Raw genomic sequence first — 25053 nt, forward strand, 5'->3', positions numbered from 1 at the left:
TATGCACATGTAAACAAACACATATATAAACTAGCATGTATAAAGATGCACATTCACATGCATGCACATGTACACGCTCACGTATACACAGTTACACATACACACCTTCCTGGGGTTTGAGGGAGAGGCCAGGTGACTAGGCTCAGGGGCCCCCTTGCATCCTCTTCCTCTGCCTGACCTTCCTCTCCCCTCATCCCCCTCCTTTGTGGTGTCAGGTAGAAGGAAGGAGGCTGCTATGAGTTTAGTGTCTCTGCTGTGTCATTCACTCATTCCATCACTCGTGTTATTGGAGCACACGAATCCCTCCCTCTCCCAGACCTCCCCTGTCCCTAATGAAGTAGACAAAGCTCTCCTGACGAAGTCATCATGGGGGGACCTGAGTGAGATCATGGACCAGAAGTCCGTGTCCATGCGTGCCAGCTCCTGCTTCCTGGGTGTCCAGAAAATGATGGCAGTCACGAGATGTACACGCCCCGAGCCTGCGGGTCATTGGCCAGCTTGCACTCTGACGTCACCTGGCTGAGACTGTTTTGCTGTACATAACAATGGAAGGGGCAATGTGTTTCCTTACAGAACAAATTATGCCGTGAGACCCACGGCAGAATCCCTGGTTCTGACAGCATGCACACCTGCCAGATGGCCTGACACTTATGACCAGCCACCACCACCACCAATCCAGGGGGCAGGACAGAGCTACAGCAGACTCCTAACTGCTCTCCTCTGTAGGATTATGGCTGTCCCAGGACCCTCTATGTATAGTTCCAGATGCTATCCCCAAGGAGCACACAGCGCCAAGGTAGAATCTGACCCAGCAGTCCCCTGAACCCACAGGCCTACCTATATAGCCAACTCCACCGGGCAAATCTCATGTCTAACAAAGACTTGAAGCCAGCCTGCCCCAGTCCCGACTCCTCCAGAGAGGATGGAAGATCTTGCTCTCTGGGCCGGAGTACAGAGCTCTGGAAGTCTTCTTTGACTCCCGACAGTCTGCAGCTCTCCTTGAAAATGTGTCTGGAAGCTGAACTTTCTCACTGCTTTGGTCTGAGAAGCCACCGCCCTCTGCCTGGGTCACTGGGGTGCTATCCCCAGTGCTATCTTGTGGCCCTCTCCAGCCTATTGTCAATAACAGCCCATTGTCTACTATGTGAAATACGTAATTCACCTCATTCATTCAAGTTTCTTATTCTACTGTGTGCCGGGACGAGTTCTAGACACAGTTGTAGATGTTCCCCTGAGATGAGAGGAAGGTGTATCTGGTCTTTTGTTTCTCTCTTTCTGCTTCCCTTCCCCACAAGGCCTGCTCCTTCTTGTAGCCCTCACACACCTGCAGTAGATGCCCTCCCTACCTGGAAGACTTCATCAACACCTGGGCCGCCTCCCGCTCCTCCTAGTCTTTGTGGAAGGCAGGCAGGAAGCCCTCTCACGTCCATGGATCTTCCGAGTCTACTTGTCCTCAGCCTACGGCGAGGTCCACATTCACCACCCACTCCCTCTTCCCCCAACACTTGTCATGAGTGTCTGCCACCCTCAACAGATACTCCAGATGACCACTGGCCCATCTTTCTACCTCATAGTGAGACCCTCGAGGACCAGACCATTGTCACTCTGTCCCGCATTGGGTTCTCAGCTCCTGCCAGACTCCACAGTCCGCACCGAGGGAGACAAGCCCCTTCACTCCTAGGCTCTGGTTTCCGGTGTGTGCCTTTCTCCCTTGGATGGACATCTGTCAGTACCAGGCCTGGTGCTGGGGACAGGGTAGGGATGACAATTTCCTGAGCTCCTGCACTAGGGTGCTGGACCCTCCCACCCAGCATCCGGCAGAGTCCTCAGTGGCTGTCCCCTGATGCCATAAAAGGCCTTCCCCATACCCTTTCTCCCTGTTGTGTCCCACTCTTTGCCCTTGGGGTGCAGCCTGCTGATACATGGGGCAGCCCCTTCTTCCTCACACAGTGATTTCTTGGCGTGGCATCTTACACTGAGGGAACGCCGCCCAGAAGTATCTTGGCACAGAGCCCACGCCTCCTGGCCTGACATGTCTACCCCTGTGTTTGCAGAGGTGGTCGGCGTGGGCTGCGTCCTGGATGGCGTGCGCTACGCCAACGGCGAGTCCTTCCGGCCCAACTGCAGGTACAACTGCACCTGCATTGATGGCACGGTGGGCTGCACGCCGCTGTGCTTGAGCCCCAGGCCCCCGCGCCTCTGGTGCCGACAGCCCCGGCGCGTGCGAGTGCCTGGCCAGTGCTGCGAGCAGTGGGTATGTGAAGATGATGCCAGGCGGCCACGCCAGACCGCGCTGCTGGACACCAGAGCCTTCGGTAAGTGTGGGCACGGACAAGTGGAGTCTCCAGATACCACAGGGTCCCTGGAGTCCTGATTTCCTTCTAATAAATCAATCCCCCAGGTCATTCATTACCCACTCTACAACTCGCCGGTTATATGGTCCTGGGGATGTGCTATCCGAACCCAAATTCCCCATCTGTAAGATGCAAATGGTATATCATCTTTACTGCCTGCTTTATGGGCTGTTCGCAGCATAAAACCTTGGTATGACACATGTAGTCCTCTGGTATCTTACTAAAGTATCCCAGAGCGTGGTTAGGAACCTTGAGAGAGGATCAGATGGCAGGGCTTAGGAGGGAGTAGATGGGCCTTCCAGATAACTCGTTCCATTGCTATCATCAGGAGAAAAGATGCGGCTTTGCCTAGATAAGCCTGAGAGAAGGAGGCCCTGGGAGAGGGGACAGGAACATGTTTTTTTTCACCATTGCCTACGGGAGCTCAGTGTGCTTGCCAGATATTGGAAAGTACCCAGCTCACGTTTGCAAAGATTGCCATATAGATTTTGGCTATAAGGTGGCTGAAAAGATTAGTGAGTAGATAGCAGATAGATGATAAGTGGGAGTGTGTGTGTGTGTGTGTGTGTGTGGGAGTGTGTGCGTGTGTGTGTGTGTGTGTGTGTGTGTGTGTGTGCATGCGCACACACGCACTGCACCATCAAGACATGCATTATGGACAGATGCATAGAGAAGAAATGGTTGGAGAATGGAAGGGAAGTGGATGGATGGATGGATGGATGGATGGATGGATGGATGGATGGACGGACGGACGGATGGATGGATGGGTGGACAGACGAATGGATGGATCATAGATGGGTTGATAAAGGACAGATAGATGGATGATGGTGGATAAGGGCACAGGTAGGCACTTGAACGAGGGCAGAGGGGCAGGAGGAGGACAGGACAAGGGTAAGAAGCAGTACTGGAGTACACTGCAGAGCCCGGCATCTGTGCTGTGCATGGGGTAGCGGAAGGAATCCAGAGTGGCTCCTGGGCCGGGAACACAAGAGAAGGAGCGTAGTTAGGGTGATGGTTTTCTATCTGGGATGAGCAGGCTGAGTTTGGGGATGGTGAAGGAGGAAAAATGTCCGGTGAGGACGGCCTCACAGAGGGGGGCCCCCACAGTTGGTAGGCTCTACTTACAGCAGCCTGTGGCTGTTGATGTGGCCTGGGAATACCACACCACACACTGAGACGGAGGAGCCTGGGGCAGCGGTCTAGGGAGACCAGCCTTTGAGGAGTAGACAAGAGAGGGCCAGGGACTATGCAGAGATGAAGGGATGGTGGAGGTTGGGGGTGAGGAGAAGCTGGGAGAGACTGACACAGTGGATCACAGAAGGAGGGTGTCACTGGAGAAAATCACCTCTGAGGCAGGTGGCCCCAAAGGAGAGGAGGCTGCTTGCTAATGTTTTGAGAAATTCTACGTATACGAGTTTGCTCAGCTCATGCAGCCTGGCGTCTTGGCCTTGGTGCCGTCAGCATTCAGCATCGTTGTTCTAGGCGTGGCGGCATCCCAGCCAGTCCTTTCAGATGACAGCAGCGCTTTCCCAAGTTATGAGCATCCGAAACACCTCCAGGCATTAGCAAATGTGTCTAGGGGACAAAGCCACCCATGTGGAGAAACGGTGTGGCTTGGATGAGAGCCAGTGTCAGGGAAGGCTTGGTCTCTGGTAGCTCGGGACAGCTTGGCAGCTCCTCCCACTAAGCCTCCCTCCAGCATGTCTGCACAAGAGTCCTTGGGTGGAGGAGGGGAGGCAGAGGCTGCCTGCTCATGGTGTGTGACCCAGTGACCCAGTTCTTAGCCATCCCAGACACAGGCCCTGCAGCGGTGTGGAGGAGACCCAGAAACCAAAGCCTTTTATCCTCTCATCCTGCCAGGCAAATCCCTCCCTCCTAATTTACTGCATGCGCCCAGCCAGCTCATCCCAGACTGTCTGCCTCTGTCCTTGGATGCCTCTGTCACTTCCTCCCTTCCAGATGTCAGCGTCTCTCACCAGCGCTGTCTGCTGCGCATCTGCAAGCTCCGGAGCCTGAGTGAAGGGCTCTGTGCTGCCCTAAGTAGATTCCTCGTCTGCTTGGGGGGCTTTCGTCTCTTCCTCCCCCCATTCCGCGATAACCTTGCCTGTGTTCACTCTTGTCCTCTCCCTGTCCATTCTTCCACCACCCCCTTCTTTTCATCCGATTTCCTGTTTCCGTGGGATTTCTCTCTGTGTCCGCCCCATCTTTCTGCTGGCTGTTTCGTCCTGCCTGCCACCTGCCTGTCTCCCCCCTCCCGTGGCTCGCCACTCTCTCCTGCTCACCCCTGGCTAAGCAGGAAGTCATCAGATGTTAGGGAACTGCATGGTCGCGGGACCAGTCAAGAGCAGACAGTCAGTCCGATGGGACTTCAGTCAGGTGCCCGTACCAGCTGGGTTGCACTAGGACTCACTAAACCAGAGAGTTCCGGTGCATTCACAGACACACACAAATAAACATAAATATAAAAACAAATCTCGCTTTAGTGAAAATAACAGTACAAAAGGCAACGGGAGAATGAGGCCCCATCTGGTCACATGGCATGCAGTCTGGAAGCAGAGAGAGATGAAGGCTAGTGCCCAGCTTATTTTGTCCTTTTAATTGGTACGGAAGCCCAGCCCATGCCCAGAGTTAAGGCAGGCCTTCTCACGTCACTGAACCCAGGCTTAAAAACCCTTGCCAGACATGCCCAGAGGTCTGTCTCCTAGGTGAGTCTAGCCCCTATCAAGTTGACAGTCAATATCGACCATTACAGAAAAGAATTTGACCTGGGGACCACCTGGTTTTAAAGACGGATTTCCTTTCATGATTTCACACTTCATTCCTTGGTCAGAAAAAAATGTTAAGGGTAAGGATACAGTCTCCCCTCCCTGGGTGCACCTGCCAATTAGAAAGCGGTTTTTCTGCCTCCCTGTGGGGAGGAACAGCCCGATTCTGTCTGTCTATCTCTGCGTCTTTGCCTAGGCTTCCACATATCTGTTTGTCTCTGCCTCTTTCTGAGGAGAAGCCTAAACTCTTGGGGCATGGTGATGGCGGGATCAGTTGGAGCTTGTGGGGGTCTCAGACTCATGGGTACTCTGGCGTCCCTCTTCAGCAGCTTCGGGCACAGTGGAACAACCGCACGGGAACTGCATAGCTTACACTAGCCCCTGGAGTCCTTGCTCAACCACCTGTGGCCTAGGAATCTCAACTCGGATCTCTAACGTCAATGCCCGCTGCTGGCCAGAGCAGGAAAGTCGCCTCTGCAACCTGCGGCCTTGTGACGTGGACATCCATTCACACATCAGGGTAAGTCCGAAGCAAGGATAGGCATCTTGGGCAGGTGTGGGCGTGATGAGTGTGCGTAGCTACAGCTGGCTCCGAGCCTGGCCACTGAACTTGTTGGGAGTCACTCATAAGATGGAAATAACGAAGTCTGTCTGGCAGGCCCGGGGCAAGTGATTTAGGTTGACGTGACTGCATGGCTGGCCCACGATGGATTTCACTCAATGGATGCCTTTGTGGTTCCCATCCTATCAGAAGCAAGGTCACTCCAGGGAGAATTCAGGAACCACCCAACGTGTTCTTTCGGTAGTGATTCCGAGGGACCTGTACCAACTTTGATTCCCACGGCATCCCGCACCCGCCTGCACGTGTGAAGATTGCTAGAACTTGAAACACACGGGGCCAAACACCCCTCTCCTGTTAGTGTTTGCTGCTCTCAGAAGTCTCCTGCTACCGTCAAACTCCAGGCCCTTTCCCATGAGTCTAACCTTGGTGGTCATCTCTGAGTTCCTTCGCGCAGCCTCAAGGACCTCTCTGAGAAGCTGCAAAAGGCTGAGTCCAGCCCTAGGACTTAGGCATGGTCTTCCTTGTCTAACTCAATCCCCCCTCACTCACACCTTAGTGCTGGCCCACCCAACATCACATCTAACAAAGTAAACTTCTCAGGGCTCATCCCTGGATCCATGAATGAAGCAGGGTAGGTTCTCTGGATGCCGAGAGAAGGATAAATAGAGAAGAGAACCCCTCTTCCCACCATCATCTCCAGGCACGGGCTTGCTCCCTGTTAAGAGCATCTTGTCTTTGGCAGACATATACTTTTCTTCTTCTCTCCCTCTGCTATGCCAACCCTGGGTGCCATCGGGTCCTCATTGAATGCCTTCCGATTGGAAGTAGGGGTGGGAGGGGCCTAAGACGGGGAGAAATAAGAATTAGGGCCCTAATCTGTTCTAAGAAAACTTGTCCCAACGCTGGGCCCTTCACCATAGGTTCGTGATTCCTCTCCTATCTCCATGACCATCTACCCTAGCTGGGTTGTCCCAACTGGATAAGCTACATGCTCCCACCCACTGTGGATGTGCTCTGCCCCCAGCTCTGACGTGGTGCTGATAATATACCCTAAGAAATACTAGCTCAAGGCATTTAGTAAGTACCTACTGTGTGCCAGCTTCACAATTATATTAGTGAGTTATAGAAAGGGCCCAAGTGTCAAGGAGCCTGTGGCCTTGTGGATGGCTCTAATTGTATTTAAGTAATGTTAGTGCTGTTGAAAATGCTACATGATAATAGTGTGTGTGTGTGAGAGAGAGAGAGGGAGAGACAGAGACAGAGACAGAGACAGAGACAGAGACAGAGACAGAGAGAGGCATTGGATTAGAGGGGACAGGTGAGGGCAAAATGCCCTGCCTGGTCATGGAGTTCCATGCCAGCTCATCCACTCGCTACTTGGGAAGCTTGGTTAGCTAAACGAGGTCCAAGGCTTCCTGCGCTGGCAACATTGACATGGACGCCAGAAAGGTAAAACAGCAGGAGAGAAGGGAGACTGCAGGCTGTGAGATCTGAGCACAGCATGGAAACGCCCTTCCGCAGCCTGCGGTTTACCTGTGCCGTGTGGTCAGGCCTCGCTGTGTCTGCCGATGTCCTTCCTTGCTCGAAGGTGCTGCGAATCTGGAGCGAAGGTGATGCTTGCCATGGGAAGGGGAGGACCGGATGCTTGGAGGGGACAAGGGGCCGTGCATACTAATGGAGCATACTAACGGAAGGCCCCTTTCCTTTCCCGAAGGCCGGGAAGAAGTGTCTGGCGGTGTACCAGCCGGAGGAGCCCACAAACTTCACTCTCGCAGGCTGCGTCAGCACACGCACCTACCGACCCAAGTATTGTGGAGTCTGCACTGACAACAGATGCTGTGTCCCCTACAAGTCCAAGACCATCAGTGTCACTTTCCAGTGTCCAGAGGGGCCGGCTTTCTCCCGTCAGGTCCTGTGGATCAACGCTTGCTTCTGCAACCTGAGCTGTAGGAATCCAAATGATATCTTTGCTGACTTGGAATCTTACCCTGACTTTTCAGAGATTGTCAATTAGGTAGTCGTGTGGCTCGGGGCAAAGCTCCATGTTTGCAGAACAGCCAGCCCTCTGTGGCCCAGGACTTCACGGTTGAGCCTTATCTCATCCCCTTCCTCCTCAATTCTGAATTCCCTGATCCTGACTCTCGGTCTCTGTTGCTACTCCGACCATCCCGATGGCCCAGGAGGATGCTGCTCAGGCCCAGACTAGGCATCCTTTCTTGGGGATATTCTATATCACTCCAAAGAAAACACATTTTGGACTGTTCAAGAGGAATCCCAAGCCTGACTCAGCCTGTCTGGCCCGAGCCTGCTCAAGTTGTCAGAAATCCTGATGGGGCTGCACAAGGGATAGAATCCACTGAAAAGCCACTATCACAGACTCTTTTATCAGATGCCAAACTTGTGACACCAGGGTCCTCTCAGACAGATGGATGGGACCAGGGATACAAGAATAAGCTATTGTTTGGGCCTTGCTAAACGATACTATCATGGGCATTTCTGCCCACAACACACCAAAAGTGCTCTCGTTCCAAAGATCTCTGTACCACGAGGTCACTGAACATTTTCCAGGTGACGTCGACGGTGGTGCCATTTTTTCTTTGCAATAGAAAGTCATTTCCATTAATCTGGGAATAACTGAGGACACATTTCTCTTCTTCCTGCATCGTGAAGGGCTCAGTTGGGTTCATGTTGATTGGAAATGTAATTTGAGAAATTTTATTTATTCTTATTTTATTTCTGGCTGGTAGGTGGCAAGTCACAGTCCATCCTGTAGAGATGGGACAAGGCCAGCCAGTCTCACAAGTCATAGTTGATAAGTTCGCTGAATCTGCTGCATACCAAGTTCTTAGGGCAATTAGCCAGCTCTTTCTAACACCTGGACCTCCCTTGCCCTGGGGCTCCTGGGAGTTGGTAGGGACGTGGGGGTAGCCTGTCTGTAGTCTCAAAAACACCCTGGAACCATTGGGTGGTGGGAAGATGCCCTCATGAACCTTGGAAGGTTCTTTTCAAGTCCAGACCGCATGTAGCAGGATTTGTGTCACACAAATATGTAGGTCATCCTTCACTGGCCTGGGTGGCCTCTGGCAGGAGTGGTGAGGCCAAGATAACCCCTGGGCTCGGGATACATCTCTTTTGCTTTAGGGGTCTATTTCATAGCTTAAGTAGCTGCGGAGCAAAATGGCTCAGTTTTCTAGTCTGAAGATAGAAGTTGACCAGCTGTTTAGAAATGGAAATCTATTCAACCGAGATAAAAAAAAACCCAAAGAGTTTGTAAGTTGAAGAAAAAGATTTCTCCTAAGTGATGAGTCTATTGTTTAGCAGTAGAATGTAAGAGTTTCTGTCATCATTCCTTTAATGGGTATGTCCTATGGGCTCCCCGTTACTCTCAATATTTGCCACACATTTGCGCATTGAAGCTTTGTGACAACGTCAAGGAGTCTACTCCATCATTTCTGTCCTTGAAACTGTGAAATGGAAGCCCAAAGAAGAAACTCAACCGGAGTCACCCATCTGGAGAGTCACACCCCAGACAGATTAACTTCGTAATCCGTACTGCCTCTCTGCTGCTGGGCCTTCCAAACACGTCAGGATAGGAAAGCAGGCTGAATGGGCAACTTCTCAGTCTGGCCTCTTAATGCTGTCTCTCTAGCTCCTTTCCCATAAGAGGCGGGTGTTTGCGTATTAAGCATCCAAACTAAATGGGACAGGAAAAGGCATGTGAATTCCCGGTGACTCCTCCCAGCTCACGGCATGAATTTCTAAGATGGTTCTGTTTGCCCAGCACCACGCGTGTGGTGGTGGACAGAGGCCTGGGGGAGGACTATACTCGTGATTTCCCCTCCTTCCGGTAAGCTCCCAAAATCCTGGCCTTGTGCAAGGCGAAAAGCAGTGCTCGAGATGTATTTTAGGTAGAAAACACATTATGTATACACTCCTACGTTTCCTTAGAAGCATCCTTTTTCCAGGATCTCTTCCTACCAGTGAGAATCCTCCATTAAAGGAGGCTTAGTGCTTTGAATAAATGTATGTTCCTATGTGTACACGAGCTCTCATGTAAAGATGTGTTACTCCTGGGGATTATCACTTGTGTAAGGTGTTTTTTTTTTTTGTGGATTGATTGGAAAAGCCTATTTTTAACATCTAGCTCTCAAAGAACTTCCATAAGCTAGAGTCTCACCAAGTATCCATCCTTCTTTGGGAGAACTGAACAGAGCATCTTTGACCAAAGGAGGCTCCGGTAGAGGAGTCAGAGTGGTCAGCCGTGGGAATAGGAAGGACTTATGGCCAAAGTGACTCAGCTGTCACTGGTTTTGAGAAATGGACCTGGCCTGCATCGGGATCTGAAGAACCGCTTTAGAACCAAGAACTGAAGTCCCAGAGAAGAAGAAATGAATGCAATAGGAAGAAATTCTTCTGAGCAGTCAAAACCAGACTGTAGTGGTGTGGCCTGTTTCCAGGAAAGGGAAGGATAGCAATTACAGTTAAGAAAGCCAAAGTCCATTTATTGATAGCTTATTTGGTGCTAAGCACAGTGGTGCATTTTTATCAGGTTATCAATTAGCAGAGCTATGTTCAGTACACAACCTTTCTCCATTTGATAAATAGAAACTCTGAAGCTCGGAACTTACGCTTACCTGCTCTACCACCAGAGGAGAGCTAGACAGAACCGAAGCAACTGTTACTGGAGTCACGCAAAAGCAAGGCTTTAGACACCTCCCCCCCCCAGTGCTTAGACACAAAGAAAATGCAGCAATGGGAGGGAGCTAACCTTTTGCAAAGAAATTCACTGTGGCACCAAGACTGAATTTCTGAATTTCTTGGGTGTGTTTGAGAGAGAGAGAGAGAGAGAGAGAGAGAGAGAGAGAGAGAGAGAGAGAGAGAGAGAGAGTATCTGGGGCTCATGAGCCAGCAACTTACTAAACCTTCAATTAACATTTGGAGAGCCCTGAATATGCATCAACCAAGACTGATACTCCATGCTTCGCTGACATAGCCCACTTAATCCTTCCAGTGAGCCCACGAGTTATGGCATTACCACTGCCCATTTCCAGGCTGACACAGCAAGGTCTCCAGGAGTTAAGTGATTTGCTCAAGTTCTTACCAAACAGGGCATAGTAGACAAGCTCCAAAGCCCAGGATCATGTGACACCCATGACGTCTGTCGTGTCACTCAGACCACTTGCTTGCCTGTCCTCAGCCAAAGGCTCCAGAGTCACAAGTGGTGGCTCACAGACCCCGGTGCAGAAATTCTAAGGTTGAGGGTGATTGATTGATCAAAGAAAGTAATTTCAAATGATACGATTGTCTGTAATCACCCTAATTAATTTTGGACTGTGCATGAGTGGAGATTGCAGAGAGGGATTACAACCTCTGGCTGGTGTTGTCTTCTGTCGTTTCTTTTTAGAGACTTGATTTTGACTCAGAGGAGCCGCAGTGACAGCCCTAAATGGCTGGGAAGCCGAAATGGCCATGGGTAGTTGTGTGTTTCTGTATAGGGGTGTGTGTGTGTCTGTGTGTGTGTGTGTCTATTTTCAAACTGTGAGTATTTAAATATTCCTATTGCCATTGTGTAAGTGAATACACATAAAGAAATGTCTTGAGATTTCCCAACAGAGGACAAACAGCCCTTGGGCAGCCTGCCACGGTCTACCACACCTCATTTTTCTCCTGATTTGTGTAATAGGGAATGTGTTTGTTCACTATGATGAGTTTTCATTGTTCAAATTCTTTGTTTACAGCTTTTCTCCTTAAAGCAATAAATCATCAGCAAAAGTGACTTCTTTGATTGTTTTTTTCTTGTAGTTTCTGTTGTTAGGCGGCATGATAGAGGACTGGGCATGTTCCACCAATGTGCAGGCTGGAGAAATTAAGTCCCAGATATTGGATAGGAGAGAATAAAAAAATAACTTAAATGCTTGAGCCTGGAAACATAGATTCTGAAACTCAGACACTATTCCTGAAGAGACATGAAGAAACATCTCCTCACCCTAGATAGGGAGCCCAGGGTAGACCAACGGGATAGCACTGAAGTCTGCATTGGTGAACCTCGGCGTTTTATTGGAGCTACTTACAGGAGTCTAGATGGGAAGTTACCACGGGAGTACATATAAATCAAGGGCCATTGCACCACAGAAAACGCACCCAGCAAGGGAAGCTGGAATTTCCCAGCTCACGGTATGACTTGAAGGCTGCTCAACAGGTCAGAGTGTCTCTCTAGGGCAACTCAGCCTATCTGTCTTTAAACAGCCCTGCTGATCCTTCTGTTTTAGGTAGTTCAATTGGCCTTTGTTTCCTTAGTAGTTCTTACTATTTTCACAGCCTTGAGGGCTTATGTTGCTGGTCTGTTTTAGGGACTTTTTGAGTATCCTGAGTTGACTCTTGGGATTTTTTTTCCTTAAGAACAAGCCTGTCTTTATAAATTTTTGAGGCTTAACAAGCCTGTCTTAGAGCTTCTTCGGTCTTAACAAGCTTTGATCTTTGGAGAAAACTGTTTTGCAACAGCTAGAGTCGCCAATGTACCCAAGCTTAAAGATAAGCAGAAGGATTTTAGCCTCCACTCCATCATTCGCATGCTTAGTCACTGGTTTGGTAGCTTGCTATAGTCTTCACTAGATGTGGGGTACCTTGAAGTCAGGGCTGTGACAGCATAGCACAGTGTCTGGAGCATGTCAGGGTGAAATGACAAGAGTATCTACTGCGTACTGTCCTCAGTGCCAAAAGGAGCGCAGGGGAGCATAAAGCTGGCTGCAAGTTGTCATGGAAACAGTTCCGCCATTAGCACTCAGCTGGGATGTCTCAGCTCAGTCTCCCAGCTGGGGAATTCACAAAATGAGAACAGAGTGCACCTTGCTTGCTCCACTTTTAAATAGAGGGGGCAGCATAAAAGTATGATGTTTAACTCAAAGCCTAAGGGACCTAGGTTCGATTCCCCCCAGATCCCACATGAGAAACAAAAAATCTGACCGTGGTGACAGGTGCTTGGGAAACAGAGACAGGTGGATCCCTGGGACTCCCTGGGTAGTTAGCCAGCTTGAATCAGCAAAGGCCAAACTAATGAAAGACTGCCTAGAAGAAAAACAAGGAGGGTGATAACCAAAGAATGACAACTGAGGTTGACACTGGGCCTTGGCATGCATGCACCCACTCGTGCACACACACACACACACACACACACACACACACACACACACACACATAGACACAGACACACACGCAGACACAGACACACAGACACACACACAGACACACACACAGACACACACACAGACACACACACAGACACAGACACACACACAGATACACACACACAGACACACACACAGACACACACACACAGACACAGACACACACACAGACACACACACAGACACACACACAGACACACAAACAGACACACACACACAGACACACACACAGACACACACACAGACACACACAGACAGACACACACACACAGACACAGAAACACAGACACACACACAGAGACACACACACAGACACACACATACAGAGACACACACACAGACACACACACAGAGACACACACACAGAGACACACACACAGACACACAAACAGAGACACACACACAGACACACATACAGACGCACACACAGACACACAGAGACACACTCACAGACACACACATACAGACACAGACACACACACAGACACAGACACACACACACAGACACACACACACATACAGAGACACACACACAGACACATACACACACAGAGACACACACGCACACAGACACACACACAGAGACACACACACAGAGACACACACACAGAGACACACACAGACACACAAACAGAGACACACACACACAGACACACACACAGAGACACACAGAGACACACACACACACACACACACACACACACACCTGTGCATGGCCGCCACCGGCACTCACACAAACACTAGCTGAGCTGTTTCCCTGCAGACGGGGCGGCTACAGTAAGACTAAACGTCAGTGTATGACGGCACTGAGCATGGTTCGCCAGTGGTAGGCTTAGCCGTGTGAGCAGCCGCTGAAGGCTCTGACGGGTGAGGTGAGCGCCTCTCCAGTCCCTTCTAGTCAACCTCTCCCAGAGCAAGTGATGTCATAGCACAGGCCAAGGGGAGACCCAGTTCCAGGTGAGAAGAGCCGCGTGGCGTATTTCCGTTAGCGCCTCTGGACTCAAGCACAGCTTTTTTTTTTCTTATCACACAGATGTCACCATGTCCACTCTCATTTTGGCTGCATTCACAATAGTCAGGGGATGGAAGCAGCCTAGATGTGCATAAGGGGATGGATGGAAAGGGAAAGCAGGGACGTAGGACAGGAGCACTACTTATCCGTGAAGAAAAATGGAACACTGTGATTTGCTGGGTAATGGATGGAACTGGACAATAGCATAGCGACTGAGCCTCAGACAGACAAATGTTATGTGTTCTCTCTCGTGTAAGGGTCTAGCTTCTGAGCTTTAATATGCGGGGATAGACGTGTATAGATAGATTCCAGGAAAGAGGCCCATTCCAGGGGGAAATGGCTTTAATGGGGAGAATTTGCCAGTGTCATAGACACACACAACATGGAAGTGGAGAGCAGAGGGGGGGAGAAGAGAGTAAAAGGGGTGGGGGAGGGGAGGCAGAAAAACGACTGAGGCTAGGTGCATAAGAAAGCCCTACAGGGAAGCCTGTGTTTGTAAAGTAACCAAAATATAAAGTAAAATTTAAAACCAGCTGGAAGCTGGGGCCTGGAGTCCTGTAGGTGCCTCAGATTCAGAGGAGCCGACATTTACTCAATAGCAGCTGGTTGAAGTTGGAGGAAACGGGACCTGAAGGAAAGTGTAAATGCATATAAAGTAGTTGCAGGACAGGCTGGTGATCCTGTAATCCTGTCCGTGGACTACGGCAAGAGGATTGCTTGAGGCCAGCCTGGGCAACAGGGCAGGACTATCTCAAAAAAAGATCTATCTATCTATCTATCTATCTATCTATCTATCTATCTATCTATCCATCTATCTATCTATCATCTATCTATCTATCTATCTATCATCTATCTCTCTATCTATCCATCTATCTATCTATCATCTGTCTATCTATCTATCTATCAATCAATCTATCTTAAATCTCATCTGTTTCTAGATATCATCTATCAATTATCTATAATCTATTCTCTATCATAAATCTGTCACCTATGTATATCCAGGTATTATATTATACCAATCATCTATCATCTATTTACTCATCTAACTATCCATCTATCTATCAATCATAAATATGTCATCTATCTCTAGATATCGTCTATCTACCAATTGTCTATCATCTGTCTATCCATCTATTATCTATCACTTATTTTCCTGTCTATCATCTATCACTCATCTGTCTACCATCTATGTATGTATGTAGATATATATATTTATATATGTATATATATATCTGTCTGTCAGCATCATCCACCTATTCACACTTTAGTCACACCTTATCTAGAAATCCCTTTCCTGCTTTAATTGGGGCTGTCTCTACCATAGAGCTGCTCAGACATGGGTTTGAAGGAGACGCTGTGGTACTCTCTGCATGACACACCTCAGGCTCTTCACCCTAAGCCTCCTTTCTCTGGCTTTTATGCAATACAAAAAAAGAGTGGATTTCTTCATCCATTTCAGTAAAAGGGAGGGAGAGCTGCTGGAAGGAGCCTCACTGATGGCATTAAGAAATGCCAGCAGAGGAAAGGGAGAGAAACTCGAAACCACATCAAAGCTGTGGTATCTTACAAGCTTGAATGTGACCATCTAAAGGAAGAAAACAAAGACATTTAATGGAAAAACAAAGGACCAGTGAAAACCTTCCAGGCCATGGTGTTGATTCCCGGAGCTAACTGATGTGCCCCTATCCCTAGGCATTGACAGGTGAGGGCCAGTCCTGTGCTCGGGAGTTATACACACTGGAATGCCTCGTCAATTCTCAGTCTCTCTGAGTTTTGAAAACTACTCTTTTTGGGGAGTGGAGACTCCCCAGGAGCCGGTCTAGCCAAACTGACGAGTCCCAAGTTCAGTGGGACTCTGCCTCGAGCAGTAAGGTGGGGAGCAATGGAGGAAGATGTCTGATGCTGACCCCAGCCTCTAAGCACGTGCACAGCTGTACACACACAAACACACACTAAATAAAGGTAATGCAAATTCTTTTTAGAAGGAAGTCAGTAGTTAGTGAGCAGGGCAACAAAGTAACATATTGTGTGCGCCTGCATACTCCATATCTGCAAAGTTCTTTGCCTCCTAGGAATGCTGGGCATGCCGGGACCACTTCTCAGAGCAGGGATGAGTGGCAATGGGCTTTGTACCCATGGACTTGGCGGTCAGTAGATGATGTCACTGTAAATGCATCAGCTCCACTGCACTGATTCCTTGGGGCTTGTCTCAGTTGCTGTTCTATTGCTGTAATAAAAAAAAAATGACCTGCCTGGCGGTGGTGGCCCACGCCTTTAATCCCAGCACTTGGGAGGCGGGGGCAGGTGGATCTCTGTGAGTTCGAGGCTAGCCTAGTGTACAAGAATGAGCTTCAGGACAGGCTTCAAAACCACAGAGAAACCCTTTCTCAGAAAAAAAAAAAACAAAGATCATGACCAAGGCAACTCCTAAAGGAAAGCATTTAATTTGAGGGTTACAGTTTCAGAGGGTTAGAGTCCATGACCACAATGGCGGGGAGCATGACAGCAGGCAGGATGGCATTGGAGCAGTAGCTGAGAGCTTTCTAGACCTAGATCCTCAAGCACAAGCAGAGAGAGACAGAGAGAGAGAGAGAGAGAGAGAGAGAGAGAGAGAGAGAGAGAGAGAGAGAGAGAGACAGAAACCAGTAGGTTTCCAGTTCAATAGAAACCTCAAAGTCTATGCGCAGTAACACACCTCATTCAACAGGCCACACCTTCTAATCCTTCTGAGACCAAGAGAGGCCAAGCATTCAAACAGGTGCGGCTGTGAGGGCCATTCTCATACAGGCCACCACAGAGCACCTGCTGCATCGTGGGGTGCAAAGGAATAACGTGAGCCCAGAGTTGACTGGGTTAGGCAAGCTGGACCTTATTTAAAAAGGGCTGGAAGACGACTTAGTCAGTAGAGTGCTTTCCCCGCAAGTGCGAGGACCTGAATTCAAGGGGTCCAGGGCCCACGTTAATAACTAAAACAACAAACTAGCAAAAAATGGTCAAGAAAGTAATCTCAGGGCTGAGAGAGTGAGGAAAGGCAGATGCCTATGTCTAATTGTGAAGCCTGTGCCGCTGGATTGATGAGTCCCTGGTTCAGTGAGAGACCTTGTCTCAAAATGTAAGATGAAGAGAAAGCAGGGAAGACACTTGATATTGCCCTGAGACTTACACAAGTGCAGATACATGTGTGTACACACACACACACACACACACACAGAGAGAGAGAGAGAGAGAGAGAGAGAGAGAGAGAGAGAGAGAGAGCACCCAAGTACCACAAAACAGCTCAGTGGTTAAGAACACTGACTGTTCCTCCAGTTCGACTTGATGCACCTACATGGTGGCTCACACCATCTGTAACTCCAGTTCCCAGAATCCGACACCCTCTTCTGGCCTCCACACGCACCAGGCACACATGCAGTGCAGATTGGCATCCAGACAAACACGTGCTCATGTATAAAACACTTTTCTAGAAAGCCAGGCATGGTGGTGCATGCTTGCAATCCCCAGTGCTGTGGGGGTAGAGATAGGACAATCAGTCAGCCTAGCCTACTTGATAAACTCCAGGACATGTCTCAATAAATAAGCAAACCACAGCAGCAGCACAGAGACCGTCCTGAAGACTCCAAGAGCACAGCTGTGCATCTGCCCAACAAGGGCATCGGTTTCCGTGGCCGTCCTCCAGCCCAGAAAAAGCCTACACGGATCTCAAGCAAGTGCCCTTCACGCGGATACTTAATGCTCACGTAGGAAAGACCTGCAAAATGGGTGCAGACGATAATAAACTAAGACGCAGAGTTCTGTCACGAGGCGTTCTGGGACACAGAGGGGACGTTAAGAGAACTGGTGTTGTCCTGCTCCTGTCAGAACCTGGTGAACAGTGAAGCATTGGTGTTGGTCTTTTAGTGGCAGGCCCCAGGGGCTGTGATGGGGAGTCTCTGGAGTGATTTGCAATGGTTTGCATATAATTGACCCCCTTCAAAAAAAAAGCCTCCCACACTGTAGACTTAGCCCTGGGTGAACACTCAGAAACACAGCTGCATTAGGAGGGCACTGATCCCGACTGGGGCTAATCCATCAGGGGATTCAGAACCGAGTGGACCATGGGGAGGTGGTGAGTCATGGAAAGCAGGGCCTGACTGGAAAATAAAAGTGGTTTTCAGGTCCGTCCTTCTGGGTATTTATAGTCCCGGCCTCTTGCTCTTTGCCTCCTGACTGCCACTATGTGACAGCTTTCTCTTCCACAGTGCTGCTACCATGATTTCTGAACCGTCAGGCCACTGTGATAGCCGGTTAACCAGACTGAACTCTAAAACTGCGGGCTGAGATAAACCCTCCTGGGATCCTGTCATGGCCACAAAAAACTGACTGAAACCAACTACAGGTGTCCTATAGGTTTTTAAGCGAGTTACAAATGGGCGTTGGTGGCGCACGCCTTTAATTCCAGCACTCGGGAGGCAGAGGCAAGCGGATCTCTGTGAGTTCCAGGCCAGCCTGGTCTACAGAGTGAGTTCCAAGACAGCCTCCAAAACAATACAGAGAAACCCTGTCTCAAAAAAACAAGAGAGAGAGAGAGAGACAGAGAAAGAGAGAGAGATACAAGCGGACGGTGGTGGCACACGCTTTTAATCCCAGTACTCAGGAGGCAGAGGCAGGAGGATCTCTGTGAGTTTGAGGTCAGCCTGGTCTACAGAGCTAGTTCCAGGACAGCCTCCAAAGCCACAGAGAAACCCTGTCTCGAAAAACCAAAAAATTTTTAAAAAGGGAGATAATTGCAAAATGCTTGATACAATGAGGAATTATGTTAAACCCCGTTAACAACTTTCTCTTTTAAGATGCAAGCTCTGGGTCTCCACTGGTATCCAGCAAGCAGTTCGCCACCAAGTCATTTCCTGAGCCTGATGCTGGTGTGGCAAGACAAGTGCCTGGGGTTTGTGGCCAACTCAGCTTACATGGTGAGCTCCAGGTTCAGTGGGAGACTATCTCAAAAACCGTAAGATGGAGAGCAAGACAGGAAGATACCCAGTGTCAACCTCTAGCGGCCACAGGTGCACATAAACGCAGCATGCTACAACACATACACACAGAGCAAACATCTCCCGTGGGATAGGAGAACAGTTGTCTTTTACCCAAATGCTTCCCTCTTCTTCCAGGTTGGAACGTGTTCTCATCACCGCAGTGACCTGCAGTTGGATGCCTTGTGTGTGGTGAGGCTGACTGAGCAGTGTGTTCTTTTAATACAGAAAAAAAGATGTGTCTGGCACTTTGCACAGAAATGGTGACAGTGTAGATACATTGGGTTAAAGGACGCGATATTTAAATTACCTTCACCTGTCTCTTTCTTCAGTATTGTTACCCAAAGGTTTAGAAACCCATGTGACAGTGCCATTTGTACTGGTCAGAACCATCTGTGGCAAAGAACAGTGAGGGGCCCACAGCAGGAGCTCGGGTGTAAAGCTCCGCCCCTCCCTGTTCCACAACATCACACACACCCTCGCAGGGAAAGGAAAAGACACAAGCCACTGCAAAGTTACAAATTTATTGGTCTGGAAATAAATACAAACATCTCGTTAAGAAACTGCCCTGGAAAGACGTGTACACTGATTTCTTGTCCGCATTCAGGCACCCTGGTCTGGATCCCTGATCTTTCCACGCAAGGTCGGCGGAAGCCTCCATGGTAGGAGTTGGTGGGTGAACCGAGTCCTTGCCCCTCGTGCCGCCTATGGGGCATGAGGGACCTTTCTCTAGCAACTCTAAGGGCCTGGAACTCGCCAGGCCTCGAGAGTCAAGCGTGTCTGATCTGATCACATTCCCAAGGTTAGCCACACTGAGAATCTCAGGGCAGTAGTACAGGGTGTGGGCATTAGGCTTGCACTGCTGCCAACGCAGTCAGCAGGAGGGGCAGGAGGAGGGGGCAGGAGGGGAGGGAAGCGAGTTCCCATGGAATGTACGGATTCCGAAACCACCTCCTCAGCCCATCCCCCACCAGCAATGCGACATTTAGCTATCAAGCTTAGAGCCAAGCCCCAGATGTCAAAAATGGGTTTGACTCAATCCCACGAGATTCCAGGTCACGGGCTGGTGCTTACTGAAATCACACCCATGGGATCCTAGTCATCCAATCCCATCGCCTACGACATCGCCACCCCTTCCCCTGCCTAGAGACTCACAGACAAGGACCACTTGCCACCTGTTGAGTTCTCTGTCTCGAAGAATGCAACTACAAATCAAAACCATCTGCCCCAGGAACAAAGGTATCACCCTCTCATTCACACTCTGGGATGGGAGACAGGAACCAGTATTTGTGGGATGACTTTCTTTACAGAGCCTGGAGTTGGTTGGCAGTCTCTCCCTCACATGTTAAAAGGTTGTCAGAAAAGAAAAAACAGGCTGTGGGTTTCAGCATCCAGAACTTTTCAAACCAGTCCCTTCAAGTGAACTGTGGACTTGGCTTTCTTCTACCTGGCCTAGGACCCTGCCTCTTTGACTCCCTGTCTTGTTTTCCCTTCTTAAAATAAGGCGCCCAACTTCCCTGCCTCGCTCCCCCTTTCAAATCAGAAATAAGTTTGTTTCCAGGAATGGGTTTAGTGGGAGAGGAAACAGGAAGCAGGGGGGGGGGGCTGGCAAAATGCCGGCTTGGATCAACCTAGGCTTGGAGCCAGGCAGTGTTACAGCTGTATGTTTCTTAGTTGTGGCAGTCTGGCGTCTGAGGGTAGAGAGAACGGCCACCAGGCCACTTGTTAGCAGAACGGAACTCTGATCTGCTTCTTGCCACCACCCGCTCTGGTCCCAGGAGGCAGCCTGAACAACTTGGCTCTGCCACCGCCAGCGTTCATTCTTACAAAAAGCAGGTTTAGATTAATACCGCGTTAGCGCAGGGTGGCAGGCAGGGGTTGGGGGCTGAGGGAGAGATCACCAGCCCGGGATGACTGACTGATGCACACACTGCCTAGCAGGACACCTCCATGGACTTGGGCCCCGTACTGTTCCCGGTGGCACCAGAGTTGGGGGTGATGTTGAGACGCGCATCCTCGCTGGTGTGGGAGCGGCTGCGGGGGCCCTCGCTGGTGTGGGAGCGGCTGCGGGGACCCTCGCTGGTGTGAGAGCGGCTGCGGGGGCCCTCCAGGGAGGTGACGCTGGAGCCCGAGGCTGTGCGGGAGCGCATCAGGCGGGTCATGCTGGCAGACGGCACTGGGAACACAGAAGACAATGTGGTTAGGATACGGGGAGCCTCTTCCTGTGTAGGGCAACTCCCCTGTCTCCCTAGGAACCCAGGTGAGCACCCTTTCCCTATTGTCTTCATCCTTGGGACATCCACCTTCTGTGTTACTCACAAAAGGGACAGTAAGGCCTAGGTGTGGGAAAGGCGCATAACGAGCACATGGCAAGAGACCTGGGCCATTATCTGGGTCTGGGCCACCGCTTGTTAGGTGCTTATTTAGCTGGGTGGCTGCTGGAGTGTTGTCTGCAACACGAAGACCTTCGTAGGATCGTGCAACCTCCTCTGCAGTATATTGTAAGTAAGTAGGCAGGAGAACACGGAGGCCAGAAAGGCTAGAGTCTGCACCAAGTGAGCCCATCCCTGCCCACGCCTTGACCTCAGCCCGGCAGCCTCTGAACTTGTGGCGAAATGCATTCCTGATATTTAAGTGCCCTCTATGGGGGAATCTCTTAGGGTACTCATTGGGGGTGACTAAGGTCACACCCCAATGAAGCAGTGCCCTAGAGCAGACACCCAAAATTGGATTAGCCATTGCCCAGTGGACTCCTCTCCTTAAAGAGCAAGTGGTGCCGGGCGGTGGTGGCGCACGCCTTTAATCCCAGCACTCGGGAGGCAGAGGCAGGTGGATCTCTGTGAGTTCGAGGCTAGGCTGGACCGACAGCCTCCGAAACAATACAGAGAGGCAGAGGCAGGCGGATCTCTGTGAGTTCGAGGCTAGGCTGGACCGACAGCCTCCGAAACAATACAGAGAAACCCTGTCTCGTAAAACCAAAAAAAAAAAAAAAAAAAGAGCAAGTGGTGCCGGTGCTGCTGGTTCCCTTTCCCCCTCTCTCCCAGGCTGGCCTCCAACTCTCTGTGTGGTTGAGATGACCTTGAACACATGACCCTCCACCTCTGCGTCCCACGTGCTGAGATGACAGGGCTGTCCCACCACATAACTAGCAGCCTATTTTTAATTCAGAAAGATTTGGGGGTCAGCGCACATCTGTGGCTCTCCGCCGAAATCCGTGGGTCCTGATGACCTCACCAGGAAATGGCAACTTCCCGTGACAGCAGACGCACAATGGACTAGTCCCGGGAGCCCAGCCTCACAGGCAGACACTCTGTGAGCTGGAACATCCCCCTGGGCAACGCCTTTAGGCCTGTGACTCTTCCTCTTATTTCTCCAAGGTCTATGGGAAGCTTTGCCAGACTGGTCTGGGGGACAGAAGTGAGGCGAATTTGGGGACAGCCAAGGCCTAGTCTTTTCCTCCCAGAACACACAGCACAGGGGCTGTGATCCACTCCCAGCAAGGGAAACTGGACTGCCCAGCAGTTTTCTCCCATTTCCACCGGGGAAAGCAGGCTGGGTGAAGGGAAGTCCACAGGCAGATGTTCTGCTGGGGAGGGCCAGCTAGCCATGGGGACCTTGTCTGAGGCACTCCCATCCGGCTGCCTCGCTCTAGCTTGCTGGGAAACTGTAGTTCTTCACCAAATAGGCCCATCCGTCTCGAAACGCGTTTATAGCGCAGGGAAGAAACAGCTAAGAAGGATGCATGGACAGTGACTCCAAGCAGCAGGCAGGAAGAACTCAGTGGACGGCTTTGGGCCAGAGTCGCAACTAACATGTCAGTCAACCGGTGTCAGTCAAGGCTACTGGCCGGCTGAACGTGGGGGCCCTGGTCACAGCTTAGCATTTCTGAGAAAAGAGGCTGCTGAGTGACAAACTCACTCTAAGCTTGAAGCATTTTGCCTTTGGGCTCATGCACTCTGGTCTCCCTGGTTTCCCCTGCCTTCCACAGATATCCCTGTGGCCTGCTCAGCCCCTCCCTTGTAGGATTATTATGCTGGCTAAAGGGGGAAACAAAAAAGACTTCCCTCCTTTGCTACAAGTCTGGTCTCTTAAGCAAGGGTGTGATCAAAATTAGGGGCATTCCTTGTTTAGCTGTTGGTCATTAATTATTTTTTTAGGGGTGGGGGAAGTGTTTAAAGGGACAGCTCTAGCCTAGTATAATTCCTGTCCCGTAGTCCTAGCACATGGGAAAGTGAGCAGGAAGATTGTTACAAATTTCAAGACCAGCCTGACCGATAGATACTCTTGTCTCACCCCTGTCCCAAATAATCTTTAAATGGCTCTCAGGTAAACTAAATACATGTCAGGTCTTTCGTTCATGCAAACATAACGGCATCTCATTTAGAAGAGATGAGGTCTTCTGAGACCACACGACTCAGAGATGCCATCATGAGTCAGCATGCTGTGTGATAAACAAAGCAGCTGCTGATTCACTCCTCATTCAGCCACACGTGGCTGTCATTACTCCTTGCCCAGTGCTTATGAGCTAAAGCCAACCAAGATGACAGGCGGGCCCTCTCCTGCTCCTCACTGACTGCTGTGACATTACCACCCCACATCTGCCTGGTGCCCAAGGTGTCATACTCACTGTATCCCATGCCCTGCACAAAGTACTTGAAGGCCTCAGCAAGCTTGGCGGGCTGTAGGAGAAAGAGACAGACAGACAGAATATGAGGTCAATTAGAGGTCCAGATCACCATGGGTCACCTGCACCTGTAAACCAGAGCTGCGCCCAAGATGGAGTCACCACATACGGCAGGAAGAGCATAGAAGCCAAAGAACCAAGGGATGGCTATGGGGACCAGAGTCAGCTTTGCCTAGGAGCAAAAATCTCCCAACCTGCCTCACGGCTAAGTTACGGCACTTTCCGGGTCATATCCTCAACTGCATATAGGGCCAAGTCACGCTCTGTGCTCCAAGTCCAGTGCCATGAGCCACCTGGCCTCTAGGGACTCTGCAGAACTGGAAACCTGATACCAGCCTGACAGAGCCAGGCTCCTGTGTGCACACGGCATAGACGATGAGCAGAGAGAGTGGAGGCTGTCTACACCTAAAGACCGGAAGCAGTCAGCGGGTCACATGGGCGAACCAGTCCCTGCACACCAGGAACTCTGTGCTGAGGTTCACACCGGGTTGACGGAAGGATGGTGGGGTGAGTAGGAAGGACAGTGATGGGGGAACGGCAGTGAAGAGAAGAAAGAGCAGAAAGGAAGGAGGGAGGATGGAGAAATGACGGGAAGGGTGCAGGGGTAGAGAGATGGAGGGAAGGGCAAGGGTACACATTACAGCTCTCATGTGTGCGTGCGTACATACATACGTGCATGCATATTTACATATACATTCATGCATATATACATATACACACATGCATATATATACACATACATACATGCATATATATACACATACACACATGCATACACACATGCATATATACATATACATACATGCATATATAAATACATATACACACATGCATACATATACATATACACACATGCATATATATATATGGATACATACATGCATATATACATGTACATACATGCATGCACACATGCATATATAGACAATTACATATATGTATACATATATATATATACATACATCTATATATATACACACACACACAGGAATATGCCTATACACACATTTGGTGCCATAGCCTCTCTGTCCCTCTGTTCTGGGCTTGAGATCCCAATGTCCTGACAGCCATGAGCCTGACCCCGTGGCCACACCATGTCCATCTGGCAAATCTCATAAGCCTGTGGCCCTCCGGGTCACCCAATCCCCCAAAAGCTGCTTGGCAGGGATCTAGCAAATCCTCAACATCCACAAGCATATTTTACGAAGAAGATATGCATAAACTACCATTGGCTTCCACACAGGGGAAGTAGGGGAAAGAAAGCCCTTAGGACACAAAGGCACATGCACCCCACCAGTGGGAGGTGACGGGTGCTGAAAGCCACAGTTCCACTCACCTGAGAGATCTGAGGGAGGCCACCACAGTCTGCCATCTAGGAGGGAGGGAGGCAGGTTAGCACCAAACACCTAGGCCGTAGCTGAGGCGGCAATCTGTGCTCGGTCCCAGGGTCGCCCACCCGGACGCTGCTCTGGGTGGATTGAGGGTG

At 50.1% G+C, this 25053-nt stretch overlaps 2 protein-coding genes across 6 annotated transcripts in view; one reads left to right on the top strand and one right to left on the bottom strand.

Moving 5' to 3' along the window:
* The window catches only part of Ccn4 (cellular communication network factor 4), a 28303-nt gene extending 16846 nt beyond the window's left edge, over nucleotides 1-11457 (top strand). For 3 of the 5 annotated variants that reach the window (XM_040730475.1, XM_040730473.1, XM_040730478.1), the window contains 4 exons: nucleotides 2055-2315; nucleotides 5107-5199; nucleotides 5446-5639; nucleotides 7396-11457. In XM_040730475.1, the coding sequence (XP_040586409.1) occupies nucleotides 2055-2315; nucleotides 5107-5199; nucleotides 5446-5639; nucleotides 7396-7695 (848 nt within the window). In that variant the 3' untranslated portion in view covers nucleotides 7696-11457. The remainder of the gene's footprint in view (nucleotides 1-2054; nucleotides 2316-5106; nucleotides 5200-5445; nucleotides 5640-7395) is intronic. The other 2 variants (XM_040730477.1, XM_040730474.1) reach the window with 2 other exon arrangements.
* Nucleotides 11458-19391: 7934 nt separating this feature from the next.
* The window catches only part of Ndrg1 (N-myc downstream regulated 1), a 40910-nt gene continuing 35248 nt past the window's right edge, over nucleotides 19392-25053 (bottom strand). Inside the window, exons 14-16 of the mRNA XM_040730338.1 lie at nucleotides 24904-24939; nucleotides 23511-23562; nucleotides 19392-21059 (exon numbers count right to left, since the gene is read on the bottom strand). Of these exons, the coding sequence (XP_040586272.1) occupies nucleotides 20818-21059; nucleotides 23511-23562; nucleotides 24904-24939 (330 nt within the window). The 3' untranslated portion in view covers nucleotides 19392-20817. The remainder of the gene's footprint in view (nucleotides 21060-23510; nucleotides 23563-24903; nucleotides 24940-25053) is intronic.

Source organism: Mesocricetus auratus, unplaced genomic scaffold (genome assembly GCF_017639785.1).
Source record: "Mesocricetus auratus isolate SY011 unplaced genomic scaffold, BCM_Maur_2.0 Super-Scaffold_100023, whole genome shotgun sequence".
In the NCBI taxonomy this organism is placed as follows: Eukaryota; Metazoa; Chordata; class Mammalia; order Rodentia; family Cricetidae; genus Mesocricetus; species Mesocricetus auratus.